At 41.7% G+C, this 18,096-nt stretch overlaps 1 protein-coding gene across 3 annotated transcripts in view; it reads left to right on the top strand.

Annotated features, from left to right (window-relative positions):
* The window catches only part of pax7a (paired box 7a), a gene marked incomplete at both ends in the record, with an annotated part of 48,152 nt that overhangs the window by 9,487 nt on the left and 20,569 nt on the right, over positions 1-18,096 (top strand). For all 3 annotated transcript variants that reach the window (XM_080026844.1, XM_080026845.1, XM_080026843.1), the window contains one exon: positions 12,877-13,076. In XM_080026844.1, the coding sequence (XP_079882970.1) occupies positions 12,877-13,076 (200 nt within the window). The remainder of the gene's footprint in view (positions 1-12,876; positions 13,077-18,096) is intronic.

Genomic DNA, 18,096 nt, shown 5'->3' with positions numbered 1-18,096 from the left:
AATGTATCCCCCCCAAATTGCCCGGGCTTTGTGGAGCTGAGGATGTTTAATTGGCTGGAAGAAGATGAATGAGTCTGACAGGAATCAGCTGTCCAGAGATTCCCCCGTGAGTCTGACTCGGAAATCATAACCTGACCAGCTTTTCCTCCTCTCCAACCCGCTCGTTGAACTTGTCACATCTAATTAGGGTGTTAAAACGCAGCGAGTGCATCGGTGGGAAACAGTAGGTGGTTGGTCCTGGGGCAGCCAATAAGGCCTTTTTGGGTCAGATGGTGGGGGATAGGGGGGGCAAGGGGGCAGGGGGGGATAAACAGTGGTTGGATAGTGAAGTTGTTGAATTGGACCGCTGCTGTGGGCTTTTATTTTCTAAAGCAGGCCCCTATTTTTCCGCTATTACTCCAATTATGGCCATGCAGCAGCAGGGCTAAACAGGGCCAGCCTGCATGGACTGGATATCCTGGTTTTAATTAGCTATGAAATTAATTACTGCAGACATCTATTAAAGACTTTTAAGTTTTTTTTTTCCTTTTCTTCCCCCAACAGAGTTTAAAGGTGTAACAGTGGATTAATGGCTTACAGCCAAAATTACACTTTATTGCATCCCGTCAGTTTCTGTGCCGCCTGTCTAACAGGTGTCAGGCAATCTTTGAATTCAGATACACAGAATTCAATGTTTGAATTTGCCCAGTTTTGTTTCACCTTCAACTGTGTTATAATCTAGAAATTGAAAACATGGGGATTTGAATTTGAAATCCAAATATTTTTTTACCACAATTTATGCTGTAATAAGTTGCTCCACTGCCTCACAAATACTACCTTTTTCGTTTATTGCTATAGCCTATATCTTCTTTGCGAAATGTGAAAATAAACTATCATCTTTGATTTCCATTTTAAGAGGACGCATTCTCTTTTCATAGAATGCTTTTTTCCCTTGTATTGGTACAAAACAGTCCTGTGATGTCTGACAGCCTCCCCTCACCATTGTTAGACGAACAGCCACTAGAAAAGGACTAGAGAAAGAAGAGGGAGGAGAAAAGGCCCTTCTGTTATTTTCTGTCTTGAGACTTGCTGCATTGGGCCATTCAGGCAAGTTGATGAACTCCTCCGAAAAGTTTATTAAGGGGGCCGAAGACAATGCGAACTAAAGCCTTTGGGTGCCCGGGCAGACAGTTTATAAACTGGCGGCTATTGTGCGTCAAAGGCAGATGCATGAATACTTTTGAATAGGGGCCTTCAAACTGACACGATCAGGCTGGACAGCAGCAGTTTTTTAAAGGCAGAGATGGCGCTTCTGCTGCAGCCCACATCGCTGGCTTTCCTGCATTAATGTACATCTGCAAAGGAAGGGGGGGAGGAGAGGGCACTGTCTGTCATAGCCAACGCTAGTCTTCCCCTTTTCACACTATATGTCTGCTTTAAATATATGTGTTATGGGTAGACAAGCACTTTCTTGTACTTTTCTTTGTATACATTAAAGTTAGTAGAAATGCTATTTCTTCATATTTAAACCTCCTGCGTGGAACTTTTAAATGTTTATGAAACAGTCTAATTTTCCTCCGAGGATCATAAGTGACTTTTAACAGCAAACGAGACGATCAACGAAAACAACACATTTTTATAAAGTTATTATGAATGCCTTTGAACATAGACACATATATAAATACATGACGTCATCGATATGCATCCTGTTAACTCTCTTTAACTCAGTTCCTAAACAAATGCACGCGTCGCCAGTGTTGTAAAAACACTACTGCTGTTGTCCACAGGGGCCACTAGAATCGAAAAAAAACTGAAAGTTACTCATATACTACTTTTAATTGTTTTCAAAGAACAGGACTTTTTTTTCCAAGCCCAGAATGTTAGTCTTGTAAATCATCATAAAAGCAGATGGTTCATTACATTGCATCCTGTTTACTAATGCTGTATTTTGGGTGTGGAAATTGCACACAAGCTGCTATGTGGAGTGTTACAATTGGTCTTTCCTGTTATTGTTGAATTTCAAGCTTTTTAAAGAAGCATTCTAATATGATCATTTATGCACCCTAAAAAGGAGACAGAAAGCAAAGGCGTTAAGGCTGCTGTGTGCTTTGGCAACGTGGATTCACTGTTGATATATGTATATTTTTTTCTGAATGGGACACACTGGTTACGCGCACTCAAGAAGATACATTATTCCCCTCCTTTTCAGCAAACAATAGACTGTCACTCTTTATCCCTCTTCCCTCCTCTGTCCCTCCCTTCTCCAGCTTTCTCTTTCAGTGCGCTCCGTCGCTGGCTCTGTGCCTCTCCACATCAGAGGGAGTCCAGTGATTTGTGACCCCAGCAACCCACACTTAATCTCGCTAAAGAGGGGGAGCATCCAGTTTTTTTTCTCCGCAGCTTGGCGGGCCCCAAATAGGGCCAAGCCTGCTCTGGCAGGTGTCAACATTAGCAAACAATTGGTCCCCCCCCCCCCAGTCCCAGGGCCTGTACCCCTCAGTGCAACACTGAACCTAAACTATTTGAGGCGCGCTGAAAGGCGCCACATAATAGGCAATGCGGAGGGGGAGGAGAGGAGGGGGAGGACAAGGGAGAGATTACACTCTCAGACAGCTATTAGCGGGGATGAGGCTTTTCTAAACAAACAACCCCAAAAAAACAGGGAAGACAGAGAAGACGATCAATACTGTGTTAGTTTACCAAGTGGAGCCATCATTGTGGCTTTAGGAGTATTTATTTTCTGCTCCATTGTTTTTTCTCGACTTTCTCAAACGTCTGTGGGCCGTATTGGCAATCCAATTTAGTTTGGAGGGGGGGTCCCTGGGAGGTCTATTTCTCAGTTGTGTGTTGGTGGCTTGTGTTTTTTTGTTTCGCTTGCAGACAGTGGTGGGGCAGTTCATTCATAGATTGGGTGGTGCTGTAATGAATCTTGATTGGTGAGTATTACCTTCGATAGTGGACAATGACCGGGGCTGTCCGACAGAGCTTGCTTGTTTTGCTTGGCCCTTTGGGGATTGCAGTCCGTCTACTTCGTTAGACGTTGAGTGTCTAAGCAAAGGCAGCAGAGGAAATGGGAAGAGAATGAGTGTGTGACATGTGGACTGTTGCTGCTCTCGAGTGGAGATGTGTCTGACAAGAGGGCCAATGTTTTTTTTAAAAGGCCATTTATATATCCCTCACTGCTGATTCCAGGGCCAGGCCACGGGGAGAGAGACAAGTGTTCTTGGCGGGGTGAGATTAGTTTCAAAGGTTTCTAATGGGAAAATCCTATATAGTTATTGGACATTTAATTGCTTTGGAGATGTCCTCTTGGTCGCTCTTGGTATCCCTAGAAGAAATCCCTTCAGTAAGCAACCAGGTGACGTACGGCCCAAAGCAAAGCCTATGATTAGAGAAGCTTCCATCTGTTTGATGCAATAAAACAAGTGTAATTGGCTGACCCACATGTCAGAAAGCACCAATAACAGTGTCAACGAGCAATAAGATGATTCTTAGCAATCGTGGCATTGACGACAAAGTACAATGTTGTATGTACCTATATTTACAATATTCAAAATGTCCCATAGACTTTAGGTACAATCGTATGTATTTTGTTTTTTGCCTGGACTTGGCAAAAACTCAACAGTTTACTGAGTAATGTCAGACTAAAGCAGCGTTAAATGAACCATGTAATTCCATAAAGCAAAGTTATTGTAGTTAATAAGTTATCTACCAAACAGTATAAATGTTGTTGCCAGCTGACAGATAATGTCAAACATTGACAAAGGCCTGTTCATTTGTAAAAGGTCCACCAGTAATTCCTCGGTTTATTTATGTAGGCCCCTTATCAGTCAGGAGACAAGTTTTGGCGTGCAGCTGCTGCCTCGATTTGTGCCAAATATTCCAGCGGGGTTATACGAAACTATCTTTTATTTGTGGCTCAACTGAGCAACACTGTCTTCATTTTTCTTTGTAACATTTAACTTTTTACTTTATCATAGCGTTTGCCGATATTCCACAAATGTTGTACAAAATATCTCACACTTAACATAGTTTTGTACATGTTTTCCTTCAAATATCAGTTATGATGATGCTTGAATTACTCTTGAATCAGTTAAACTGGTCGAAATAAGTATTGTAGTCCTGTCATTGCAAAGATGTGCATGGCTTAATATTGTCGTTTTACAGCATTTTAAATGTCATGTTAAAGCCCACTCAGAACATTTTTTATTGCAGCTTAGAGGAATACAGAATAACTATACATATATCTTGTGAAATTTTAAGTGCAACAGTGTAATATAAAGCGAGGAGACCATTGTCTTGGTGTTTAGACCATTGTTAATCTGTCAAGCAATAAAGCTGAGGATCACAAAAAGGGGGAATAGAGTACATCGGGACATGATTAAGTCCATGTTAAATTGTGCATTGGATGAGCAGGTCAGAGCCACATAATTTATTGAAAGAATTGAGTTTCCTCCAATTCGCCTTGCCACCTAAGGTTGTCAAACTCTGACAGCTGGCACAGATCGGGACAGTGTGTTGCATTATGACCGTCCACTGGTAACCATGGCGCTGCATTAGAAAAGACAAAAAGCATTTCTGGCTAATTTTATTACAATAAAGGAATAGCCCACATAATGTGCAACAGTAATTACGTTTAGCACAGTGCGCCCGTGCTCTCCCCCCTCAGTGATGAATGAGACACATTGACCATGGTCTGCTAGTTTAAAAATCGCCATTAGCCTATGCTACTTAGGGCCAGAACATTTCACATTTTATGCTCTTGATGTGCTTCACCACTGAAATAATCATTTGTTTTAATTGTGCGTAGTAAGGTTTTTTTTTCGTTCACATCCACAAAGACAATAAACATGTTCCCCTAAGTGTTGCAAATCAGACATGTGTTTTTTCCCCCCAACCAAGTTAAAATGTGTAAGCGGTTTGTCCAAACAGTGGGGTGGAGCTCCCGTCCTTTGCCCGACAAAATAACAACTTCAAATGTTGTCCCCTATTTTTCAACTAATGGGCTTATTTCTGCATCGTCAGTCATTCTCTCCTTGGGGAATATGTAGTCTCAGTATGAAAAGCTTTTGCCACCGTGCCACAGACATTACATCCCGTCAAAGTGGAGGGTTATCAGAAATGAATGCCCAGAACTGTAATGCTTCCGCTGTGGCCAGATAAAGAAAAAAAAACTATTTACAGGAAATATTCATTGAATTACTGTTCTAAAGGAACTCTTCGGAAACAGTTTGTTTACTTGCAAACCACTTAATGTCATTGCATAATAATATAATGTGGAGTATGATAGTACAGTATATTTTCTTAAACATATGATTGAACATCCTTTGAGTTGATTACGGAGGACTTTCGTGCCTTAGTTATTCAATGTTTTTCAATCAGTAGTTTTGGTCTTTATTTATGTGAATCTTTGGTTCTTATTCTAAAAGTTTCCATCATTCTTCCCTTCTTGTGTCCTCATATCACACAAACTTTTACACAATATTTTGCTGCCTTTGCCCAGCCTTGGCCAAAAGAAATTAGGAAAAAACTTCCCTTGGGCACTTAAAAAAATGTCCGCTGTAGCATTCCTATATACTGCGCCCCAGTAATCTCTCTTTGGCTTTGTTGAGAAAATGATTTGTTCCTCCAGGAGACCTCGGCTCATCGCCCAGAGACGTTACTGTTTGATTTCCTGCGAAGGTTTTTAGAGATTTTTTTTTTTTTTTGTGTGCTGTTAGCTGTGGGACCGAGGCTCAGGCTCTGGTGCTATTTGGCAGAGGGACCCCCAATGGGCTGCATCCTTTTTTTAACTTTCTTGGGCTCACTCTGTTAATTTCATTACTTTCGCCCGTGACCTCAATTAGCAAAGACTCACGCTCAGTGCAAAGCTCAGTCTTAGTGGGGGAGAGAGAGAGAGATGTGGTAACAGTCGTCCTAACAAGGTTCACATTATGTTTCCCTTGAAGTCTTTATGGGTCCATGTGGCTCTGTTTTATTCCTTATAATCTGACTTTAAAGAATACAAATAACATATGCTCATAAAATGTAGAGTTTTGCATTATAATAATAAGGAATAATTAAAACAAATACAGTATATTTGCAATATTACAACACACATTCTACCTAATATTTACATTGAAATAAGTCTTTCAAAACAATAATGCATACATTAAAGAAAACATAACTTTGGGTAACAGCCTTTGCCTCATGCAGAACAAAGTTTTATCTTAGACTTAAAAACAAACAATTATTGTGGCGCTAATGTCCTAGTTTTACTCAGTAGAGTATATTAAAGAAAAAGAATCCCACCCTTCGAGCCCTTCACGCTTTCACACTCAGGCAGCGGTAGAGGCATGGGGAGTCAATATGTCAGCGTTTATGGATGCCCTGCGGAGCTGCACAGGGCTGTCAGGCCCCTATTCATGCTGTAATGGCCCCCTGAGGAGCTCCTCTCTCTGGGTTTGAAAAGGCCGTGGGGCCCCGTGGACGCCCTGTTGTTGAAGGTGAGCGTGCGCTCTCATGGACGCGCCGTGCCTTCATCCATATGACAAGAGCCATAAAAGAGCATCGCTCGGGCTGCTTCTCTCTCTCTGTCTCCTCTGCTTTCTCTCCTGCGTCCCCCTCCACCCCTCACCCCCCCTCTCACCCACTCTCTCCCCACCTCTAACATAGCAAAGGGGGCTAATTGTTTGTTGTGAGAGCCAAAGATTATAGAGCCTCCCATCTTTCTTCCTCCCTTTGCCCCGACTCCTTTTCTAAAGAATGTGAATCTGTCCCAGAGACAAGAAAAGAAAAGTATTGGAATTTTCCTGGAGGAATGTTGATGTAAAAAGGACTAAAACTGACACTTGCTGTAAGAGGTTGAGTGTTTGGTGGCGAGGGGAAGGGAAGGCACCCATTTCTATTGTCACCAGGTAGTTTTTTCTAGTTTTAGGCACTTTAAAAAAAAAAAAGTTTAAAAAAAACGTGTGTAATTGCTGCACAAGTTGTCTAAATGTATTAGAGCTCTTGTCCACTTCTCCTTCCTTTCCTTCCCTTTCCTTTCCTTTTCTTTCCGACTTGTCCTATCTATCGACAAAATAGATTTTGGGACAAGTGCCCTTGGCCCTGAGCCACCTGCTACAAACTGGTAATTGACATGATAGGCATGAGACAAAGCTGAATCCAATGACATCTGTCCATAAAGGTGAGCTGCGAAGGATTCTTATTTTCGATAGATTTGTGGACTTTTAATATCCTTGTGTAAAGATACACATCTCATCCAGATTCAATTTCAGCTAAATGTCAAATTACGGCCCAGAGAAGGTCACTGACAACCAGAGGAAATTGATGATACATTTGGCATGTCACCAAACCCAAGGAAACAGTTAACTTGATTTTGCCACATTTGCAGTCTTTTGACAAATTGTTTGGCATGTTGATCTGAATATTTTAATCTAATATAAATGAATAAATGCCAACCACGCTGAGGCCATATGCACACTTTTTAGAGTTTTGTTTTTGTTTGTGGGGAGATAATAACTCCAGGAAGAGTGTTATTTATCGCAAATTTGTCTTAAAACCATTGTGGTTATCGCTGTCTTCTATCTTGTATTCACACATAGGGGTTCCTATCTCAGATACATCCTATCGGTATAAATGCCTTGATTCGCGTGCCTCCTTTAACTTGGCAACCCCTTTGGGATTGAACAGGCGAGTGCATTAAGCGGAGATGCCGCACCATTCTCTGAAAAATGCAAATTGGGAAGTTGTTAGCTATTTGATGTGTCCCCCCCATCCCCCCCCCCCCAACCCCACCGCCCCCGAAACATCCCCACCACTCCAGTGTTTGCTGGGTGAATCGCATACAGAGTCCCGGGGACAGGCTGGGTTTGTTTATATTCAGGCCCGGAGCCCCAAAGACAGCGCAGAGACAGATGCATGTCAGAGATAGCAGATCCCCATCTCAGGGAAAAAAAGATGCCTCTTATCGCAACCCATGTTTGCATAATTAGTCCTTTTGATATTCACCCCCTCCGACTGACAAAAAGTATAATTGCGGTATCAACTACGACAAAAGGTATAGCACAAAATAAACAAGTCAACATAAATAGGGAGAAAGACGCAATGTTTATTTTTGTCCTGTGGGAGAAAAAAAGAGGGAGGAAAAAACAGCATTTTAAAGTAAATCTGCTGTCAGTCACAGTCAACTGGTGTGACTCGGCGGCGCTCAGAGGCTGGTCCCTGTGAATGCCTGCAAAACACAGAGCGTGAGGGCCTGATTGTAATTATGCTGGAACTAATATGCTTTTCAAAATGAGCCATTATGAGCTAATGCTGCACTGCCAAAGCCCTGTCTGTTTTTGTCCCCTCCGTCTTGGAGAGTTTGCAAAGGTATGTATGGCTTATATTGAGGCCATGGGTTATGATATCAGAGACGCTCTGACTGACTCAGATGAGCACACTGCTTACCTTCAGGCTAATGCAGCTCACAGGTGAGGTAGAGATGAAGGATAAAAAACGCCTTACACCTGCAAATAGATATTAGTATGTTGTTTCACTATTATTACATTGGATTTGCTCAAAGAAGGAGTCATTTCTCTTTATCCATCATTTATGTTTGAATTATATATATTTTTTTAGTTTTCCGAATATATACAGTATGTATTTTTAAATCTTTATTTATACAGGTCATCTCATTGAGACGCAGGGTCTCATACTCAACCCTGGTTGACACAAAGTTTTTACTGCCATTGTTATGTATCATAAATGTGTAACCTTACAGATCACCTGGTTAATTGGCCGGTAGTGAGTGGACAGCTGGGTGTTTACTTAGCATTGCGTCAGCGTCTCGGGGTCTAAAAGGTGGAGGACTGGAGGGAGTCTTAGGTTTAGGAGGGATAAGAGGAGTGACTGAGTAGAGGGGGGGTACTATGAATAGGGGAGGGGGATTTTTGAGGAAACGTGGTGATGATGAGTATCCCATCTGCCTGCAGTCTGAAGAGGCTAGTCTGTGGGGTCAGCAGAGGGATGGCTTTAAACCTCCTAGTGACCTGAAAACTATTAACTAGAAGCACAAGTCTCTTCAAGAGCAAGAACCCAACTCTGTTTTATCTTAAAGGTCTGGGAGGAATTAAAGCATCATTAGAACAACGTCAGAGCATCGGGAATATCTCTGGTGGTTAGAGCCACATCTTACTTTAGAGATTAGTTCTTAGTACAGAATTAACTACACACAATAAAACAGGGTTAACCAATGGTTGATCACTGTGAACTAACATATGACTTGTTTGTGTTCACCCACTGTGCAGCCATAGTTTGTTTAGCTAAAGTACTGTATTATTGGTCAGTATGCACCTGAGAATCAAACAGATATGGATGCATCATGCTGGCTAAAGTGCATTGTTCAATGCCATTAAACTCATATTTAATAGGGTATGACGTGAACATCGCAATGGCAACTTTCAGTTTGTGTTAATTCTTGCACCCCCTGTGGACAAAAGTGGTAGTGTTTTTACTACGCCAGATGTTGTTCCTGGGTGAGCATACCTATGACAAAGACATTAAGAAAAACTATATAAAAACAGCATTCTTTGCACTGATGGTCTCGTTTGCGTAAAAACAACTGTCATGTATGATCATCAGAGGAAAAATCAGACAGTTTCAGAAATGTTTAAAGGTTCATCGTAGCACCTTTAAAGTGGTAATCTATTTTTTAAGGTTTATCAATTATATGCAGAACAGTTGTATTATGGGTCAGTGATGTATCTCCTCCAATTAAAACTTAACTATTTCATCTATTGAAACTATCTCTTTGATAAGTCACACAACATTCATTCCAATTTTAAGTCAGTCAAGGTAGCTTTTACTCAAACCACCTTACTCATTGTTATTTTTTTTATCTTAATCAAGCACTTACCTAGACAAAGAAATGTGTAAACCAGATTAATTCCTATTTATAATGGGTGCAGGTTTTAATCAATATCAGTGGAAAGAAACCTCGGAGGGCCCCTGGAGGAGAGTACATGGCAGTAATCACGCCCAATGGATGGCACATAATTAGATTCTAATGGGACAATAAGTAATGAGACAAGGCATGAGTGGGTTATCAATATCCCCTGGACCTGTGAATGGAATTACCGCAGTCTGTATTATACAAAGGTCTAATCAGAACGTACCTTATTGTGCCGAGCGGACCATTAAGGAATTGACCTATAGACAGCCCTGCAGGGATTCCGCTGTGTCTTCTTAATGTTCAAGATTGGTAACATTGGCACATGTGTGTGGCTAAAAAAAGACATGAGGAAATGTAGATTTTACCAAGCTTTTTCTGCAAAACAGACTAAAATTGGTGTTTTTTGTCTTTACACCTGCTTGTGTATAGGCACGTTTCTGAGTAGTATACTCTTTAAGGGGACTATTGTGACAATTGCTAACAAGAAATCAATGTCGGGAACCTGGAGAGAAGCCATGTGTTTTTATAATGTATTTTTCGGTCTCCTTCGCTGCAGATGTAGTCAGCATATAGATGAGTTTTTGACGCCCCAACCCCAATCCCAGTTGGGTGTGTGCAAAGCGTGTGCCATTTCCCATCTCGCCTCACTCATTACAGGCAGGGCTGTTGACCTTGTGCTTCTGTTACATGTACAAGAGCAGATGTGTTTGCTGTGTCGGGGCTTAATGGGAAAGCTGCAGTACAAGCTATTGTCTGCCGAGGTTTATCAGTCATTAGCCTAATAGCATGCTAAATGTGACATACAGAAGATTGCCACATTGGTTTTACTTGCAAAGTAAGGTCTTCAAAAAGTGCCTTAAACAAAGGAATGGGGGTAAAGAAAATATTTGTAAGGAGAAGACTTTAGGATTACCCTACATGTCAGTACACCTAAATGATTCAATTATATAGCCATATGGTGATACCTAGCTAAGTTTAATTTATCTAGTTTTTGAAACGTATAGTGCTGTAAAGTGCCTCAAACAAAGGGGTGGGGTGGGGGGTAAAGAAAATAATTTGAGGAGAAGATTTTTGTGTCTTTCTCAGAGAGACCCTTGAGTATGTGTGTGCCGTGGCCCCCACCGCGTCTCCCTGTAGGACACAGAGAGGTGACTTTGGAAAGTGATCTGGGCCGGTCTCAAGTGTCGTCATGGCAAGTTACCGGGCAAATGGATATACAGGCATCCTCCTCATGAAAACCAACAGAGGGATATGTCCTGTATGTACATATTCAACTTTGTATGTTCAAGGGTGTTCCGCCTGCCGCCACGAAACGACGGAGTGAGTCAGTCTGTGTGCTTCAAGAATCAATCTTTATTAAAAAGGATAAGACTGAAGAATTGATTTAATGAATGCGGCCTCATGTCCTGCGGCCAAATGTAATCCGCCGAGAATCATTGAGCAATGAGCTCAGGGGGGACAAAAAAGAAAATGTTGGTAGACGACTGGTAGAGTGGCCTGTAATGATAGTCTCCATATAATCCCCATAATTCCTTGTTTAATTAAACTCTGGAGCTGGCCTTGAGACTCCGCCAGCTCTGTTGCTCTTTTGTTCTCACAGTTGTTATTTTGGTGGAGGCTAGGTTTTTTGAATATTCTTTTGTCCACTTGTGTTGCAAGATGGGACTGTGGAGTGAAGCTATATAAACAGAGACGGGAGCCTTTAAAACAATGATTTTAGACGGTTAATTCAAGGTGTAGCATAAGTTCACATCCGTGCTGAATAGCAAAAAGGGGGCCTTCTCTGTCACAAGCAGAGATCTTTTCATACTCCCTCTTCTTCAATATCCCCCCCTTTATTTTTTTCATCTCTCCTCTCCCACACTTTCTGGACTATGAGCAATGATGCAATCCAACTAGGCCCGAAGCAACACTGGCACATCACGGCATGCCCTGTCAATGTCTCAATGAGGGAAATTATGAAAATATGAATTTTATGACACGGAATGAAAAGGGCCCATGCAGTTTGAATAGACGTGCAGAGGAGGTGAAAATGATGCAATTTTCTAAATTCAGTTATGATGGTAATGTGCAATGGTAATGCTGTATTTGCTGTCAAAGATGTCCCTGTCGGCCCGGATTGTGGCAGGCTTTTGTGCTGCTGTATCTATATTCCTCGAGCAAAAATTCAGCTTATAGTGTGAATGCCTGAAAAAAAAAAAAGTAATGTAAAATATGTTCTGATTCATTTAATGACAGCCGATGGAAACACACGGGACTGAATGGTTTCGGAGTGATATTGTTGTTGTATTTAACACACTTCTTTGGCTGTGCTGTGTACTAGCTGTGTGCCCTGGGCCAGTCAGAGAGAAAAGCAGGGTTAGGAGCAGCAAGGTGGCCCGTGCAGATTAACCCTGTTACCCCCCCCCCCCCCCCTTCTCAGCCCCTGTGCCTGCACTGCCTCTGGGGCCCCACTCACACACTAACTCACTCACACACACAGGCAGGATTGTGTACCACCAGGGCCTTCTCTATATTAAATAAATATCCGAAGATTAAGATAATATTCTCCCAGTTGTACATTGAGAGAGGAGAGGCTGTCATTTGAATCCTCTGTGTGTTGCCACCAGCCTGGCCCGCTCGGCTCTTGAGCAACAAAAGAGGTTATGCCGAAATGCAGATAATGCTTTAAAGGGATAGTTTGGTATTTTGTATAAGTGGGGTCGTTACCTTATGGTGATGGCGGGCAGTACAGACACTATAAGGAGTTTGGGGGGGGGGGGGATTATATTTCGCTGTATAGCCCAAGTCAGCCTTGTTCTGTTGCAGACAGGGCCAGGAGACAAAAAATATTTTCTCCAAATGAGAAAAATGCTACTACTTGAGCAAATTCATTTGATGACCTTTTCTGCCAAATGCTTGTTTTCTTTGTTTGTTTTTTTAGTTCCACGATCACATAGATAACCCCCTGTATTTTTGTTTATTTTCTTTTTAACCTCCAGGTAATCGCACGGATGAAGGTTCAGACATCGACTCGGAGCCAGACTTGCCCCTGAAGAGGAAGCAGAGACGCAGCCGCACCACCTTCACGGCAGAGCAGCTGGAGGAGCTGGAGAAGGCCTTTGAACGGACACATTACCCAGACATCTACACCAGAGAGGAGCTGGCCCAGAGGACCAAGCTCACAGAGGCCAGAGTACAGGTGAGACATACACCAGTAGCTATCTATCTATCTATCTATCTATCTATCTATCTATCTATCTATCTATCTATCTATCTATCTATCTATCTATCTATCTATCTATCTATCTATCTATCTATCTATCTATCTATCTATCTATCTATCTATCTATCTATCTATCTATCTATCTATCTATCTATCTATCTATCTATCTATCTATCTATCTATCTATCTATCTATCTATCTATCTATCTATCTATCTATCTATCTATCTATCTATCTATCTATCTATCTATCTATCTATCTATCTATCTATCTATCTATCTATCTATCTATCCATCCATCCATCCATCCATCCATCCATCCATCCATCCATCCATCCATCCATCCATCCATCCATCCATCCATCCATTTATCTATCTATCTATCTATCTATCTATCTATCTATCTATCTATCTATCTATCTATCTATCTATCTATCTATCTATCTATCTATCTATCTATCTATCTATCTATCTATCTATCTATCTATCTATCTATCTATCTATCTATCTATCTATCTATCTATCTATCTATCTATCTATCTATCTATCTATCTATCTATCTATCTATCTATCTAAAACCTCAAAAACCTGGACAGATTCAAAACTGAAACTGTCTGCAGAGGTAAGCGAATACATGGTTTTTCATATTATAGGTCATAAACTCATAAATGATCAATGCAACGTATAAAAACTCATCCAGCTAACATCAATTGCTCATATTATGTATGTTCCACCTTGTGCAGGCCTCACAGGGATCCTTGCTGCCTGAACAGTAAATACCATAACTCCTGAGTAACAGAGCAACACACATCACATGCACATGAACTCATCCTTGAAGGCACTCCAGCTAAACACATAATAATATTGCCCTTCTTTAGAGCTCATCTGTCAGGAATTGATTGGCCTTTTAGCTGTTTTTGCGCTGTCTTCGTAAGGGAGTTTGCTTCTGCACCCTTAACTTCCACATTTGAGATATTTGACAGAGGTGCCCCCCCATCTTCACACCTCAGACTCTGGTCACTTGTCTGACATCCTCGGTGCCCTGTGGTTGTGTGTCTGTAAGATTGAAGGGGAGATATGTACAGTAGAGTTATAGCAGCAGCTGTTCTTCCAAACGACTGAGAGAGAGAGGGAGAGAAAATAAAAGAAAAGAGGAGAGAAAGGGAATGCATTCCTGATGGATTTCTCATTTCGGCCTTTGGCCAGGATCTCATCCCATCGCTTTCAAGCTTGCCGCTGCTTGTAAAACCCTCCACATATCACACAGGGTTCCTCATCCTCTCCGGGGACCCTGTGCCCCGACAACAACATTAATCAATCAGCCGCTTGTAAAAAAAAAAAAAAAAAAAAAAAAAAAGAGAGGTCTGGGGCACCCCTCTCCTCTTACCACAGTCGTTTGCACTCCCTCTGAAAAGCCCAAACTGCTCACCGCATGCTAACTGTTCATCACACTACAAACATGCAGTATGGGGTAACTAATTCCACACATGTCTTTGTCCATCTCAAGAACCCCCCAACATTCAAAGGATGTCTTATATGTCCGAGTGTTTTAATGCCTCACTCAAGGAAGGGGAAATTTATCTTGTGGTTGTTATAAGGCAATATATTAGTTGTTTCTTTCATTTTTTTCAAGAGTAAAAGAGGTGGATGAATGGCGTAAGAACAAAAAGCTTAGAAAAGTTTCCTCGAAAAGCATCTCGATCCGATAAGTAAAAAAAGTCAATTTAATTTAGCAGGTTTTAGATTTTGGCATACAATTGTACTAGCCACACGTGTTCCTCCATTTATAAAGCTCATAGTAAATGCCATGTAACAAATGCACCAGTTTAGTGCAATTCAAAGGCATCACTTCAGACAGGTATGCCTTAGGTTTAAGAACAAATTATATTCCTTTATTTAGCACTTGTGCATTTATTGCGCCTGGCAGAAATATGTAAACATGAAAGCGAGGGGAAGAAAGAACACGGAGAGACTGCTGTGTCTTTGCTGTTAGATAATAAACTTAAATGATGTCATGTGAAAACCTGAGGAATTTGAGTCACGGCTATAATTTGTTAATGCTGTTTCCCTCATAATCTAATTCTTTGAGGCTTTGAAACTCTCAAAAGGTCAACCTAAACTTAATTTTCTGAGAAGGTTACGAAGAAAAAGGGGGCTCATCTAGGACAAATAAATAGTGCCTAAAGTTGGGCTGCAGTTTGTTGACTGTGCATGAAGGAAGATCTGAGTATATCACTATTGCTTATTTTTTACGAGTGATTTTGGCAGCATTTCCCCAAATACATCTCAAAGTAATCGTTGTTTTGAAACAGATTCGAAATGGCTACTCGAAAAAACAAAAACATCGACATTTGACTCAGTTAATGAAGAATTGCATAATAAAGTGAACTAAATCTAGAATAATTTAGTTTGAATATTAATTGGATAATGTGTACATGTGGGTGTTTGCACTACAGCATTCTGAAAATGGCCACCAGCTGCTTTCACATACATAGGTGCCCAAAAGGCCCATGAAGGGGGCAGGAGAGGGGAGACCCTTTGGCCCAAGAGCAAAGCTTCTTCAGCACAGCTGCAATGACGCATCTTCCAGATGTCGTTCACAGAGGAACTGCTATTTGGTGCTGAGAAAGACACTGTAGACACAGGGGTTGTTGGTGCTCCCACAGACTCATATTTTAACTTGAATTTGTGTCGGCGGTCATGGACCACTGTTATCCGTTTGTCATTAAACATGGTGATAATGTGGAGAGCTGTTTTATTTAGGTTGGATGGATAAGTACACTGTAGAAGGAAGAGTGTTAAAGTGGGAACCTCGAAAATAAAGTCAAAACACAGTTTTGAGAATTAACTCGACAGTTCGAGACTGCGGTAAAGTGGGAAAGATATAGCCATTTAAACTGACAGTATCAATAACTTACGGTATACGCTTAAAACACAAACTAAGCATCTTTGCTATCGTCGTAGTTATCTTTCAAACTTTTCTGAAGTCTCGACATTTCATTTTTTTTTCTTGAAGGGCATCATTGAAAAAACAAACCAAACCTTCCCTCCCATGGCCCTTATATTCTTCATCAACCATTCTCATGAGGCGCGCAAACAAATTGTGTTGTAAATTAAACTGGGAGTGATGAGTGTTTGGCTTAGCGCTGACTCACAACCTAAACTCATAAACAGAGCTAACTCCCTAGTGTCTGCCCTCGCCTGCCATTTTAAGAGCCTTTCACCATCCATCTTTATCAGCCCTACTGCCCCCTTTGAACGGAGCTAGCTACCAGCACTGCTTCACCACCGTGAGCCTCTGCGATGGTTTTATCACCCCAACTGACAAATTGTGGGATATGATCCGTATCTCTCAACAATTAGTTCCAGGCTTTGTCAGTGGGAGGGGGGGAAACCAAGCCAAGTCCACCTTCACTAGGCCATAGTATATGCTCCGCTGGTGCTGTGTGTGCTGCCACTTTCCATCCCGAGAACCCCTCAGTTTTAACTGGACTAGGCAGCGAAGCCATTCCATGAGCTATTATAGTAGAAGAGAGCATCATTTGTGTCCGTTCGGAGTGAACCGAGTGGGGGTTGTAGTACTAAGGGAGGGGGGGCCAGGCAATGGGCTGCAGGCTGCTGTAAATCAGCACACACACAGATGAAGCAAATGACATTCTCCTCCATTTAAGGTTGAAGTTTTTAAGAGAGTGACTCCTGAGTCTCTGGACTGAGGGACTCATCATCTCAGCATGCCGCCGCTGGCTCGCCTTACCGAATCTGTCACATAGATCCTCTTTCATTACCAATAAACATTCTGCATGCGGCCATTATACTGAGTGGAATCTAATAAGGTATAAGCATTGCTTTTTTTTTTTTACGAAGCGTGCAAATCAATTTGGTTAAAAACAGTTTCTCCCTTTATCTGTGGCTTGTGCATGGCCTGTTGATGTGTATGAAGAAGTCCCACTGGCCTTCATAGCTTTATTGGATGGACAGGCACAGGCCAAAAAAAAAAATGCGAATTGTGCTTTTAAAGCTAGTTTTCAACATTGTGACAATATAGTCCCACAGGGAGGTATCAAGAGGTAATGCACAGTTCCATGATTGTTATAGTATCAGTCGAGTACCGGCGGCAAGAGAGGCAATCACAATGGAGCCGAGTGGTGACAACCAAACCCAACAGGCAAACTGTATTCCCGCCAGTGTGGGTTTATGTCTCATAAAAGGGATAAATAGGATTTGTGTAAGATTGTAGGGGAATAAATTGTTGCAATGCATCAGTGTGAATGTTCTAACACTTTCTTATTATTAGAATTTAAATGACTTTGGTACAGTGCTTCTGTACTCCTGATACTTATCAAGCTAATCCCACTCTCCTCTCAAATTCACACTCCTAGCTACTTTAATTAGCATAGTGCCAGTCTGGAAGGCAAGCAGGGAGGGAATCAGAGAGACAGTGAGGGGAAAGAGAGAAAGAGAGAGAGAGAGTGTGTGTGTGTGTGTGTGTGTGTGTGTGTGTGTGTGTGTGTGTGTGTGTGTGTGTGTGTGTGTGTGTGTGTGTGTGTGTGTGTGTGTGTGTGTGTGTGTGTGTGTGTGTGTAGGGTTGATGGAGGGGTGGGAGGAGGGTGGTGGGCTAGGCTGGCATTGCGTGGTATGAGACAGAAGAGGATTTGTATGTTGAGGCTGGTTGCATCACCCCTCTGTGTGTTTCATGTGGATATGAAGTCAGCAGCACATTTTGTTTTGTCATTATCTCGCCTCTTGGTATTCATCTAGCGAATGTTGCAAATTGGCTCCTGAAAGGCGTCACATATTCAGGGCTCGTCTTTGACAAAATAATTCATGGAGGAATCGTCTCAATCTTTGCATTATGAGTGATCCTATTTAAGAGAAACAACAGACAGAGGGGTTTTCACTGCAGTGAAGTGTCATACGTTTACCATGTTGGGAGTGTGTCCTATCGCTGATCTGCGATAAAAAGAAAAAAAACGCCATTTGATCGCTAGGATATGATT

The sequence above is a fragment of the Ammodytes marinus genome (genome assembly GCF_949987685.1).
Source record: "Ammodytes marinus genome assembly, chromosome: 4".
Lineage (NCBI taxonomy): Eukaryota > Metazoa > Chordata > Actinopteri > Uranoscopiformes > Ammodytidae > Ammodytes > Ammodytes marinus.
Note: the sequence above shows the minus strand (reverse complement) of the source record. Positions and strands in the feature narration are given on the sequence as shown.